Source organism: Cygnus atratus, chromosome 5 (genome assembly GCF_013377495.2).
Source record: "Cygnus atratus isolate AKBS03 ecotype Queensland, Australia chromosome 5, CAtr_DNAZoo_HiC_assembly, whole genome shotgun sequence".
NCBI classification, from domain to species: Eukaryota; Metazoa; Chordata; class Aves; order Anseriformes; family Anatidae; genus Cygnus; species Cygnus atratus.
The window spans coordinates 34385776-34399865 of record NC_066366.1 but is presented as its reverse complement, the minus strand read 5'-3'; the positions used below and the strand labels follow the sequence as shown (position 1 = coordinate 34399865).

At 41.0% G+C, this 14090-nt stretch overlaps 1 protein-coding gene across 1 annotated transcript in view; it reads right to left on the bottom strand.

Annotated features, from left to right (window-relative positions):
- RMDN3 (regulator of microtubule dynamics 3) overlaps positions 1 to 14090 on the bottom strand; it is a 40108-nt gene extending 26018 nt beyond the window's left edge. Inside the window, exons 1-6 of the mRNA XM_035539285.2 lie at positions 13817 to 14090; positions 11774 to 11969; positions 10992 to 11138; positions 6139 to 6406; positions 4642 to 4744; positions 3261 to 3321 (exon numbers count right to left, since the gene is read on the bottom strand). Coding sequence (XP_035395178.1) covers positions 3261 to 3321; positions 4642 to 4744; positions 6139 to 6406; positions 10992 to 11138; positions 11774 to 11969; positions 13817 to 14072 — 1031 coding nt within the window. The 5' untranslated portion in view covers positions 14073 to 14090. The remainder of the gene's footprint in view (positions 1 to 3260; positions 3322 to 4641; positions 4745 to 6138; positions 6407 to 10991; positions 11139 to 11773; positions 11970 to 13816) is intronic.

The window sequence follows — 14090 nt, the reverse complement described above, 5'->3', positions numbered from 1 at the left end:
CACGCGCTGTTGCCTTAGCCAGCACTCAGCAATCCCTTTTTGTTCACTGTTACTTTGTCTGTTGCTTTAAAATATCACTCATTGCTGCAATAACTATGAGACACTGAGAGGAAACAGAAGCTTTGCTTGCAATGATGATCAAAGTATCTCCTGTCCTGCTTAACATGCATCACAATGTAAAGCCAATTAAACAGGGAATGATTTGTGCAACAGGAGCAAAGAATATAACAGAGAGAGCACGGAATAAGCACCAAAAAGCAGCAAAACTACCTTAAGCCATAAACGTTAGGTTGCAATTGAGAAAACAGAAAATAACAGCCAACATGACATAATACACACAAGAAAAATGCACCCAAAGATACATACACAGTCACAGGCTTCAAGTGAAGAGCTACTAAAATTGCTGGGAATATTTCTATTAAAACATCAATTTAATACGTGGTGGAAAAAGAGAAAGACAGCATTGATTACTGTATATGGAAGTAAGAACAAAAAGGATCATCACATTAGTATTACAGAAATCCATGCTGCTCCTATAACTCCTGTCTTCAAAAAAAAAAAAAAAAGATACGGTCAAAACAGAATACAGAGAGACAAGGGGTGATGAGGACAATAAAATGATTCCTCAAAATGATCTAATAAAAGATTAGGATTCTTCAGCAAGGGGACCAATACGAAAGAGAAACAACTGAGAGAATAAAACTGTAAATTAAGGAAATATGAATAATCAGGCCCTGTTCACTTCTCCATAAACCAAGAGCAATGGCATCAAATCAAAACCAAAGAAAGCTTTAAAACCTCTACTGACAAATTCAAACAGAATAAGTATTTTTTTTTCTACATGGAGCATGTTCCAGCACCTGTACTGGAGGATGGCATGGACAACAGAAGCACTGTGGAGGTAAAACAGGATTGCACAGACTTGCAGAGCACAGGTCCATCAAGGGCCATCAGCTGACAGCGAATGCACCTCTGCACTCCTGCCTGCTGCCGTTAAGGATGGCAAACCGGAGGAACTGATCACTGTATACTTTCCTTTTTTCCCTCCCCTTATATTTTCCTGAACATATTTTCCTAAGCAGACAGCATGGCGAACTAAAAGTAATTCTGAGCAATATACTCATTACTCAAATAAAGGGAAAACAAACTATAATACTAGTCTTTTAGGATTATACTTTATCGCATGTTTTTCAAATATATGAACAATGTATTTCAATATCTTTCAATGTACTAAGCAGTATTTCATTAGCAATAATTTTTTTCTCATGGTAAAATTAATTAGCATAAGAAGAGACTGTAATTAAAACAGCTTGCGACCATCCCATGACCCCGACAGAGCTGGAATGGGAATTAATTTCCTGTTACATTCATGACAGCAAATAATTTCTGCAACTGATAAAGGTAGTTAGATATTCATTTTCAACAAATCCCATGCCTCCCACATACTGTTTTGCTATTTCCTTTTTCTAGCAGCCCTTTCTGCAGCTGTTCTTTATAATTAGAAGCAAGATGTTGATGTGCAGAAGCCTTACTCCTGTTTGGAAAAAGGACAGGTCTAACAGGATGAGAATTGTGCACTCTTTCACCAAAGCTGTTCTGGAGTGAGTTCGGCATGGGTTTTAACATGGCAGTGTGCTCAGCTGAAAAGGCTTGACATTTTGTGTTGGAAACACATGACTGAACGTCCCATTACAGCCACTACTCTGCACACAATCAAATTCTGTATTATAAAGCTAAGCTTTATAAGTATATATAGAAGCATATTATACCCCGAATTAGAACCAAAATCCTGTCAGCTGCAGCATTTACACAAATACTGCTTGGTTAAATTGCAGATCATTTCATCTTCTATCATGAAAATAAAAAAAGGTATCTTTGGACAAAGAAAGTCATATGCCTCTACTGCTATTGTCTCAACTCATTTCAAAGCCAGAGTGCTTTGCAGAGTGACAAGCAGCATACACGATCAGACTACAGCAGTCCCGGACAGAAGACACTCTCCAGACAACTAAAAAAAGGCTTTCTGATAAGAACGATGTTTCTCCTTCTTCCAGAATTAAGATAAATGTAGGAACACTGGCGCAGCACTAAGCCCACGCTAGCAGGCCTAGCCGACTGAGGCAAATACATCACGCTCCTGACATAAAGCAAGCATCACCGTGCAGCAGAGCGTTATTGAAATGTCAGTAACAGAGGAAAAACCAGCAATTAACCCAAGAATGTTGGAGGAACACAAAGGAAAAACTTCGTACATATTTAATGTGTAACTCCCGAGACTTTGCCCCCAACAACTGTGCAGCTGGCTGTGAGCTGGGCTTTGATGGATATACATCTTACTCTACAGGCGGCTGAAAAGGGGCCAAAGGAAATAGAGGACTTGTGAAGGAAAATAAAGCGAGCCTCACCATACTGAGCGCTCAAGCTAGCTTTCTGCAGCTTATCTGTGAGAGACGTTCTCTGGCAGCCCATCTGCACCAGCACAGACACATTTTCCCAGGGTATGCACAATCACACTTGGATACCGCTGGAGTTCAGCTCGTTTCTGTGGCAAGAGGCTTGCAGCATCCTGCCCAGACACGTACACGGGCCCAAAAGTCATCTGCTGAGCAAATTGTTGTCTTCCACTTTCTACAAGGGGAATTTCACAGTTCCCAGAAAGGCTTCTAAAGCAAACTTTCCTTCATTTCACCTTTTCACAATATATGCACCTAAGCTATAAGAAGCCCAAAGAAAATGCAGTTTAGTCTGCTAAATTCACACTGATGCTAAATTTAATGGGGCTCATTGTACTCATTCATCTCAAACCCATTTTGCCAATAGCTTATTTCTCCAAGACTCATCTAGAAGTGCATCCTTCACTGCCATCAGCACAGTTTGACTTGTTAGGTGCAGATACACAAGAGCCTTATACAACCCATTGTTGGTATCCAAAGAATTTCATTACTCCAGCTGGTTGCTTTTGTTCAAGAACTCTTCTGGCCATTTTGTCACAGAGAAATTCATAATTAAATTGGCATACGCAAAACAAAATAGTTTATTTCTATAACTGCAATGAAATCTATTGTCTGTAAAACTATTACTTACGCCAATTAACCAAAGCTATTAAGAAATGTCTTTTTAAGGAAAATAGAATTAATGAAGTGTACATCAGTTATCAGCATATAGGCTTTTTTTTCTTAAACAGTTTTTAAATGCAGCTCAACTCACAGCAATCTCCAGTTTTCCTATCCTTCTCAAAAACAGGGTGGAGAGTTACATACCACTGATGACACTCAGCACTTTCATCCCATTTCTGAAAGGCAATCTCCAGCTCTTCTTTCCCTGCAAGTGGTCAGAGGTAAGAAATTCAGCCACTTTCAGTCCTAGCCTCCCCTAAGGAGGGAGGGACCCCACGTGGAGCAGGGGCAGAGAGTGACCGTGAAGGACAGTCAAGTGACAAAGTGGCATGGACCAACCACAACCCCCTTCCCCTGCACCGCCTGTGGGGACCAGGTAGAAAAGGATGGGGGCAAAGTGTTTTTAGTTTGCTTTTAACTCTTACTGCTCTAGACTGTTAGTGATAGGCAATAAATTATTCTTCCTCATGATGAGTCTGGTTTGCCCATTTTGGTAACTGGTAAGTGATCTCCCTGTCCTTATTTCAACCCGCAAGCTTTTTTGTCATCACATTTTCTCCCCCTGTTCTGTTGAGGAGGGGGAGTGAGAGAACAACATGGCAGAGCTTAGCTTGCTACTGGTGTGAAACCACCACAGCCATATATAATTTCACACCCTTGCAGTGATATGGAGCATCCAAGATAACTCAAAGAGATCATGCGAATTTTAGCACAGTAGCAAATTTTCTTGACCTGTCAACATGGTTTTGCCCTATTTGGAAGTACATTCATCTGTAACGAAAAGTATCTTCCCCAACGTGTCAAGAAAAGTTAGCAAAAGTTTGCAATGGTTTCGTTCTGATTCATTCCACAGCCTTACAGCTAGAATTTGCCTCGCTTCCCTTCTTTCCTCTAAGAACCTGCAGCCTCAAAAAACTGAGAATTAAGCACCTATTAAAGGCAAAAAGAACTATCCAAATAGAAGGTAAATTTCACATTTTAAATGGCTACAATGGTTTCCAGAAAATAATTATATTACTTATAACATTAAAAAGTACATTCTGTTATTTGGATAATAAACAGGATAGAGATGTTTTAGAATAGAATCTTTTGTCACACATCTTTAATAAAATGAAGATGATAATTTGTTTTGTTCTGACCCACCTACAAACTTGCCAACAAATCAAATTCAAGATAGTGAAGGAGAATGAAATGAAACTAAACTGATTTCACTAACTAAACAGACACATTTGGTTTTTTTAAGTACCTGCACATGTCAGCAACACAAAAAATTAAATGGGATGAAGCAAAAACTTCTCTTACTATCACACAGGATATATATAAGATAGGTTTGAGAAAAAAAACTTGTACATTTTTAAGTAGCTCTTGGTCCACTTACACCGCCCTTCAGAACACACACCACCAACCACCACAGTACAACTACATAATGCCTCCACATAGTCTGCAGTGCAGGGTTTATAACTCTGAAGTGTAGCACCAGGTTTGAACACCCCCCTCTCCTTGCCACGAACACACAATTCCTTACCATCAGATGCATATGTTTTCTTCTCATCTGTGTCTTCTGTGATTTCGTACATATCGCTATGTGCTCGGGCTAGGCGCCAAAGAAAGTCTCTCTGATCTGCATACTGCAGTGAAAACATAAACGAGATGCATCAACCACGTAAAACATCCGTTCTGCTTGTTCTGATAGAACAAGAAGGAAAAATCAAGCGAGGGCACATACTAGAAGTTGCACAGACATTTCTGAAACCTTAAAAGGTCCAAATCTATGAGAACTGAAGCAGAACCTCAAAAGAGCAAATAGAGTGGCTGAATTTATAAGCTTACAATGCTACACTTCTGGTACTAATCTAATGATTGCTGCCCTCTAACAACACTTCCCTTCACTTCAGAGGTTATACTGGGGTCATTTTTTTGGCAGTCTCCACTAACCTGAAAACACTGGAGGAAAAAACAACAACAACAACAAAAAAAAAAACAACCCCAAACGTCACTACTTCATTAAAATCAAAAATTGAATGTTCTTTTTCACGTTTCAGTCAGCACTCAGTTTCAATTTCTGGGTCATTCTGGAACCAGAGGTGCATTGGTAATGCTGGAGCAGTTATGTTCTGACAAATGCAAGTTTACTTTAATAAAAAAAAAAAGTAAACTTAAAAACACAACCATCTAACAATCTGGTTTATTTTGCAATAGTGCTGAAAACATAAAAAAGTGGGAGATCACAAGAAAGTAGCATACAAAAGAATTTCAGAAGCTGACAACTCCGCCATTTCTTCCTGATTGGAAGGAAAAAACTCCCTTGGAATTAGAAATGATCAGGTCATCTTTTATATTTTTCCCTCTATAACTCATGGAAACACAGGAGTAGTACAGGCTTTGCTTTTTAAAACCTAAAAAGTTGTCTTTAATGGCTACGCAGTTCTCAGATAAACACTAACAGAGGGTGACGGTGCAACTGCAGCAAAGGCAGTCCTGAATTAGCTGCTGTAGATCACAACATCAGCAATGCTGCGTTCAGCAAGGCACATTTCAAGGCTGGATGCACCACTGTGCATGGCCAGAGATATAAGCTAGCTCCCTGCGACAGCTGGAGTAGAACCGACCCTTGCTACGTTCTCTCACCTCAGCTGCAGCACCAACACAAACTAAATTGGGATAGTTTTGCATCACGTGTATGATATAGTGACACATCCAGGTTATCAAAACACTATCTGAGTTTATTGTATAAACATCCCGCTGTTACTTTGCATTTGTGCGGTGCTCACTCAGGGAAAGTGATGACACCACGTAGTGGAGCTCCAGGACAGATAGGGACAGGGAACTGGCTGCTGCTGTAGCCTGAACTGTTTTGGTCTTCAGCCAGCTCCCAGGCTGCTCCTGAGAAAGAGGGCAGCTGGAAACTGGCCCAGTTGTTGTATAGAACCTGGATCCCACTAAGAAATGCAATTTCCTCTTTCCCAGCTATTTAGCTAAAAACACAAATCACTGCTGGAAGATATAAGAAGGCAACCTTTACCGCCAGTTTATTATTCAGAAGCAGCTGGAATCCCTCTCTCTTCTCTTGCTCATGCCCATTATGCAAGCGGTCAGCTTGCTGCAGTAGCTGACCCAGTCCTTCTTCCAGCAAGGAATCTAAGATTAAAGGTGTTTCATCCTCGTTGACAAGATCCAGGGAATCCCGGCGCACTGTTCTCACTGTTTCACAGCTCACTTCGTCCTCCCCTTCTTCACTCTCTCTCTCAGACTCCCGGTCATAGTCAGACTCCGCATTGGCTGTGGTGTACCTTTCAGAAAAAAAAAAAAAAAGAAAGAAAAAAACACAATGGAAAATTAGTCTGAGGAGATGCTGTGCTATGACACATATGGTACACAAAAACCAACTCTTCCTAACAGAGTAATGTATCTCAAGTTTATCCCAGGGAACACTGTGCGATCCAAGCCTCTCAAATGACACACCGTTCATTATTTCTCATGTAACAGACACAACCACAAAAGGTTGAAGAAAGAAAGGAAGCCCCCAAAAAGTTAAGTAGAGCTCAGTCACAAGGGTCCATGTCTTGTTCACATACTTTAAAAGCTTCCCTTAGGCCTTTTAACTATAAGAATTAAACACTAAGAACAGAGCTAGAACAATTTAGTTAAATGCATGAATTGTAAAAGAAAATTTCAACAAAAGATCCAACACGCTCATCCATGTAGAAAATATAATTTGAGATTTTTAACCTGTTCCAGGAAATTCAGACATAACAGCTGTTTTGGCAATACCTATTACCTCCATCACATTGTCTGAGCACTAAACACGAAACAGCTTGTTCCCGCTGAAAAGGTACAAAACAGGAGGGGAGCAATCCAAACTATTTGGCTTGAGCAAGAGTCAAGCAAGGAGATGGCATATGAGCCACAGAAAGGCACCCCGTGAACAAAAACCCAGGCAGTGATTAGCTGCTAAATTAGTCAAAAGAAACAGGATAAAGCTTAGATCAAAATTGATGAAAATGGCTAAAATTCAGCTCCCTCACATCATACACAGGCACCTAAGCTGGAAATTTAAAGCAGCATTATATATCAACTGATAGAATTGTGGTACGGTATCTACTTACAGAACGAGACCTGGGTGTGAGGGCATAGCTTCAAACAACTTGAAAAAGATTCTTGATCTATTTGACCCCCTCACATTCTTCTGTGAGCGCTTAACCAGAAGGAGCAGCCCAGGTTAGCCAGGAATTTAAGAAGTTGCACTTCTATATTCAGATTTCATTGGTTTATCTGAGTAGAAGGCAATCTTTCTGAAGCAGTATACTTCAAAGCCCATAAGTGCTTAATTCTAGAGGATATTTGTTGCTGTTTCCTAATTAACCTGTGCCCAAGCTAAATGCTGAACTTAAAAAGTTCTGTTAGAATTAAAAGCTGTCACAGCCTGGGTGTATTTGGTAACTACAGCTGTACTCCCTTTTGTCCTGGCTGCACCGTTCTCCAAGGCAGAATCTATCACTCTGCACAAGCTGCCTTTGTCTGGCGATACAGATATGTGACTGGTGCGCATATCTAAAGAAAGCAGTTACACTAAATTGGCCACAGACAGATAACAAAGTACATTTGGCTATCAAAACTTCAGTTTTCTAAGAACCATCAATTATACTCAAGCATTTCCCTTTCTGAGGTAAATAACCTCATTCACCACAGCCTACAACCATAAATTTTAAAAAGTACCATTTTGTAGTTTAAAAAATATATAAATAAGACAAGAAGTAAAGTAACAGTCATCTGTTATCCCTGCAAAACCTGGAAACCAAACACAAGGTGATGTGCTGAAGGTTATCCATTAAATTCCACACTGCCTACTTACAACATGGTGGTAGGTGACACTGGCATGGCTCTCATTCAGATCGAGCTAAAAGCTTAATTTCATGGTATTTTCTCACGGTTAATGATATTATTAGTTCCCTAGACTATTTCATTTTCAGCACTTAAACAAAAACTCCTCAAATTTCCTCTGTGGCTGAGATTTAGCCCAATTCATTATTTCCCATCCTAACCCACTAAGCAGTGTGGCTGTGGGCTCCGCAAGGGTGATACTGTTTCACTGCAACATTTCACTGGTGGCTGCAAAGCTTTCCCTACTTAAACCACTTTCCACGCTGAAGGATCCTGAAACACAATAGGGCCTTTAAAAACAAGCAGCAACAGGTGGCTCCTATACACCCCTTTCTTCACCACAAAAATGTGTTTTCTCCAAGACAGCACATACAAGATGCTGCCAGCTTAAAAAGAGATGCATTGCTGTATCTAATTTCATAAACTCAAGAGTTTTTAGAAAGATTAAGGGATTTAGATATTATTGGCCTATTTTCCCAAGTTTATGATGATGGAAAGTCCTTAAATGCTTTGGTATGTTGAGGCCTCTGGCTAGCACACATCCTGACAGAAAATGAAAACACACTATCTGGAACTGCAAAGCACATGGAAGGAGGCGAAGAAGCCCGAAAGACCAAAGCAGTGCCAAAGCAATATGCAGAAATTAAGTTCTGTAAAAGCCCAAGACCCCCAGGCTCCTGAAAGTTTGTGAAGATTTTTGTCAATTGTACATGAAATCAGAGAAGATGCTTATGTTCATGTGGTTTATAAAATAAAGCTGAAACGTGACTTGTTCTCCCCCCCTTGTATTTCATTAAAAGAATGCAATTGCCAGAAATGAATACAGGGCTGAAGTGTATCTAAGGATAGTCTTATTCTTCCTCCCAGCGGCTGCTAAAAAGCTCAAATATTCTTTTTCCAAAAACTGCATTTTCTACCCTGATTTTCTACAATACAAGTTTAGTATTTACATCTCTAGAAGAAAACACTGCATGCCAAAGGTCCTGAACAGACTAACATTACACTTATTTATGTAGGACAAATACCAGGGTGACATGATACACCATTCAAATATCCTATACATATACATATTTACATCAAACGAGAGCTGCTTATCCACTAGTTCTTCACTCCAGTCATTAAACCTTTTTATAGATTTTAAATAAAAAGCAAAAAATCCCCCAACCATCACAAGGTTCCTGATAAAGTAACAAGGTTTTACAGTAAAATACGCCCCCACTCCACACTTCACTTGAGGTCCTCCAAGGAGAGTCTGAGCAAACCTTAGGATCCTTCCTGGCCTCTATCATGACTTCAAAATTTCTAATGATCAGATGGCACTCAGGGCTGGTATCTGTTGAAAAATATCACCCTTTTCAATATGCTTTATAAAATATCTGTTGGCAACCTGATGATTAAACGCATCTGTTGTTATCTGGATGGCACAGGTCCTGCCTTCAACTATATATATACACACACACACATATATATCTATAAGTTATTATGTAGCCTTCTGACACATTACACCACCGTGACTCACTCACTCCCAAATTTTGCTTTCATATGAACACGTGCTTCAGATGAATGAAGCAGTTCTATCACCTGAATGACACCGTATCAGCTCTCTCCTGCCTCACCAATTCCAGTTACTGAGACTGAACACTAAAATGACCTATTTTTATGGAAGTAACAAAGCCTGCTTTCCCACAGATCTGTCCTTTGTTCTAGGAGGCTGCTCCAGTAATTGCAGGTTTGTGTCCTGATTACAAACCCATGTTGCGAAGTGTCAGTGTGCACCAGCTGACTGGTCATTAGGCCACTACCAAACAGCACCTTACGTCCAAATTCTGCCTCTCTTTCTCTTTGTGCCTTAATTAACTTCTCTCTTTAAATTGTATTTCACGTCAACTTCTTTGGGAAAATGTTTGGTACCAGCACTGCGTGTTTTAGAAAATGTCTACATACTTCAAAAGCTGTAAAATTCATCTGATTAAGACACAGAAGCCTTTCATCAGAAAGGCAGAAGTCTGGCACATGTATGCAGCAGACCTCTTGCTTTAATATCACAGTACTTGCATTTATACTGGATTCTTTGTCTGTGTTCTTCAATTACACTGTAGTTTTCACCTGGTTTTAGATTATAAGAACCTAAGCAACAGAAGTGATCACTGTTACACACTGAGAAAAATTCACAAGAAATACCCTAACCAACAACACCTTATTTAACGGGAATATGTTTAGATTTCTCAAGCTTTACAGACACTCTAAAATGTATTACGTATGGAAATTTTATTTCTAACCTGATAAGTCTCTCACTTGAGGTTCAGGCTGGGGTCCTAATACCCTTCCTGCAAGGTTCCCTAATAAAATGTTTTTGCTTTTTGTTTTTGTTTTTGTTTTTTTAAAAAGTCTCTCCTACCACCTCCCCAAAAGTCATGCTTGGAATCACAGCACTTATCTCTGGCAAAAGTTCCTGATCACCCATCATACATTAAGAATGAATTCCTAATGCTCCCAACTCCCATTAACAAACACCTTCAGAGGTTTTATCATGTGTGTGTGTTTGCTTCAAATTGTGCCCTGTCGTTCAGATTCTCAGGGAGCTGTATCTGCCTTCAGCAAGCACTATCAAAATGTAATCAGAAAAAAAATCTATATTCCAAAGTTATGATCCAGCCCAACTAGAGTATTGCTGATTTCCCTACAGTACGCTGTTAACTTTCCTACCAAGATGCATATAGTAGCAGAGACATGTCCCGTGCTGATCACCACCACTGGAAGGCTTCGGTTTTCTTTTTAAGGAGCAGTCTTTATCATCGGGGCCTCAGAGGGAAATAACTTTCCCTTACATAATACATCAGGTGGATTTATTGTAATAAAAGCAAATAAAACCAGGATGACAAACAGCCAGCAGGGAAAAGAAAACAAACCTTTTCTTTGCATGACACTGCTCATAAGTAAGTAATTGGGCATCAAAGTCTATAAAAGCTGCCTCAGACATGGCGTTCTGCTTACCCGCCTTCACTTTCTCCATCATCTGTGGTAGCTGTTCCCGAGTTGGCTGTGAAATAAATTGAACTGGACCCCGTGGAATCACTTCTTTCCCTATGGAACGGGAAACGCCTTCGGCGTGTCACTCTCTGCGTTTCTTCCAGATGGCACCTGTAACAAAACCCACTTGATGGGGAGATTCTGCTTTCGTACCTCTCTCTAGCAGATTCTATCCAATGTGCTCTATACCCAAAAAATTCACAAGGCGACTTGCTCTTGCTTACACAAACATCTTGCTACCATCAGTAACCATGGTATTATACTCTTAAAGCAAGTCTGACCACAGCAATACATATACAAAAGGATAATCATATCACACGCCTTCCTCTGATTTCCTCAGTGAGTAAAGGCAGAGGAATCCTGAAGCCCCTTGCAGAACCTAAGATCTTTTATTGCGTATCAGAAGTTACCTACAGTTGGCAGCACTTAATGACAAAACAGCAGTAACAAGAGACAAAGATTTACAAAACAAATAACCTTCCTAGTCTAGAATATGTCCTAAGCAAGTGTCAATACTTACTATTCCAGAAGAAAAAACGCAAACTTGGCTAAATATACATTTTTATATATTTTTATACTAATCTCACTGGAGGCCAACACGCAATGCCAGTGGAAACTAGAGACTTTTTTTCCACTTTTTCATTCTGCACTTAATATACACTTAATTAATCATGGCTGTTTTCCTGTGCTATAGAGTACAAACGTACTACAGGAAAAGATGAGGAAGGGGAAGGGTCGATACTCACCTGACTTCACCAATGATTTCTCCAGCTAAGTGCTGTAGGCTGTTTCGTAGCTCCTCCACTTCTTTCCTTAGCTCTGCAATGTTTCTCAACATGAAGTCCAGGCGGTCCAGAACATCCACCTGTTCGTCCTGTGTCAGCAGAGGTGTGTACACAGCACCATCTCCTGCCTCTGCAGGAACTGGCGTTTTGTGCAGGGCTTAAAAAAATGAGAGAAAAAGTTCATTAGGTGCAAATGGAAAAGGATTTCTCATAGGAAATCTCAGTTCTGCTTTGTTTTCAGAAAATGGAGGATATAAGGCTTAATCTTGAGTACTGCCTCCTGACCTGGCCTAGGGTTTTGGGTTCTTCCACTGGTTTACCACTCCCTTCTCTGACACCTGCACATAGCCACACCTAACACTTGTGCAACGCTAATCGAGGTGAATAAAGCTCTTTTAACTACACTTCCATAGACATCCCGTGGTGAAAAATTTAGAAAAAGAGCAAAATCCATACCGAACATCACTAAGACCACTGCAGAAAAGCAAACTGCTGTTTTTTAAGAAGTCCTGACTGCAAATTAATTCAATTTCTGTTCTGCATACTTCTGTATCAATATTACACTTGAAAACTAGCCTGCTTTTCTTCTGAATTACAATCAGCTCTGGAGACCACCAGCCAGGAGAACAACCAGCCTACAAGGTAACACGTGGCAATGAACAAGGGCAATACAGCTAACTGTGGACAGACTTTTCTGTCCACAATGTTAAATAAATGTTAAATAAAAATTCTGTTAAATATGTTAAATAAAAATAAAAACAAACAACAAAACAGATAAACCAAACGTAACCAACCAATCAAAAAAAACAACAGCCAACCCACAACTCTATTCTTATTCAGGAAAAGAAAACGAAACAGAAACCCAAAGAGGAGACAACGGGTTTCAAATTGCAGCTGTCATCAACATACGTCATTGGCTTGGGCCAATCTACAACATTTACCAGTTTGCCTGATATTTTAAGTCTTCTTGCACATACAGTGAGATCAACCAGCACATAAGGACAGATGTATATTTGTGAATTTTACTTGCTTTCCTCTTGAAAGCTCACACTAAATATTATAACTTAGAGCAACACATCACCATTTAAGTCAATTATTTAGGAACACTCTTTTAATATATATATTTAAAAAAAAAAAACTCTCAAAAGGCAGCCAGATTTGCAGAAGCGAAGGGCCTATCTTTCTGGGCACCCTGTGCTAAAACACCTGAACTCAGAGCTAACAGAGCACTGCCATTCTGTCCTTTTGCTTCTCAAAAATGATGCTTGCTTTGCTGTTTTCTGCAGAAGGGTCCGCAGGGAATCTCAACGTATGACTCCTCAGCACCCACCCTGGTGCCAATTCTGGGGTGGAACTGCACAGAACTGGGTAAAAGGATTCCTTCCAAGTTATGCAGTTATTAACCAGCAGCAGAGGAACATCTATTGCAGCAGTCTGCCAAAGCCACCTGTCAAAATCGTGCAGGTATATTAACTCTCCTGCTCCTGCTGGATGCTGCAGTTCTCCTGCAGTTTATGCCACGTGCAGCGCAGCAGGAAAACATTTAGTTAGAAACATCTAAAAGATGTTTTTGTAACAGAAAGAGGTTAAAGCTCTGTTTACAAGTTACTCAGTTACCCCCCCACCAACACAGAAGCAGTGACAGGTCTTTAGATAACCCAGCCAAGGTATTCAGGTGAGAGCACTCTTTTTCTTTTTTTCTTTTTTTTCTTTTGGTTTGTTTGTTTGTATTTTTGTTTTGTTTTTGTTTTTTTTTTGATACGGGCTGCTGAGCTACGGGAGCATCTGTCCGTGCCCAGTCCCCACCACCACTGCCGTGCTCATTTTAAAACCCGAGCAATGCCACAAACAGACGCAGCCTCATTTTCTACCCCTCCAGCTTTGCCCAAGCTTGGAAAAAAAGGGAAAAAAAAAAAAGGAATTAAAAAAAAAAAAAAGAAAAAACAAACCCCACGTGCGCTAACCCCGCTCCCCGCGCCCAGGCCGGCCCTCGCCAGCCCCTACCCAGGCTCCGCCGCCCCACGGCCTCCGCGCAGCCCGGGCTGAGCCCGCCGGGCCGAGCCCGATCCCGGTCTTGATCCCGATCGTGATCCCGATCCCGATCCCGATCCCGATCCCGATCCCGCTCCGGATCCCGGCCGTCTCCTGTGCGGCGCCGCCGGAGCAGGCCGAGGCCGAGGCCCAGCCCCAGCCCCAGCCCCGCGGCGCCCAGCGCCAGCCCCAGCCCCAGCGACGGGCGGCCGGGCCCGGGCCGCGCCATGGCTGCGCGGGGACGGGA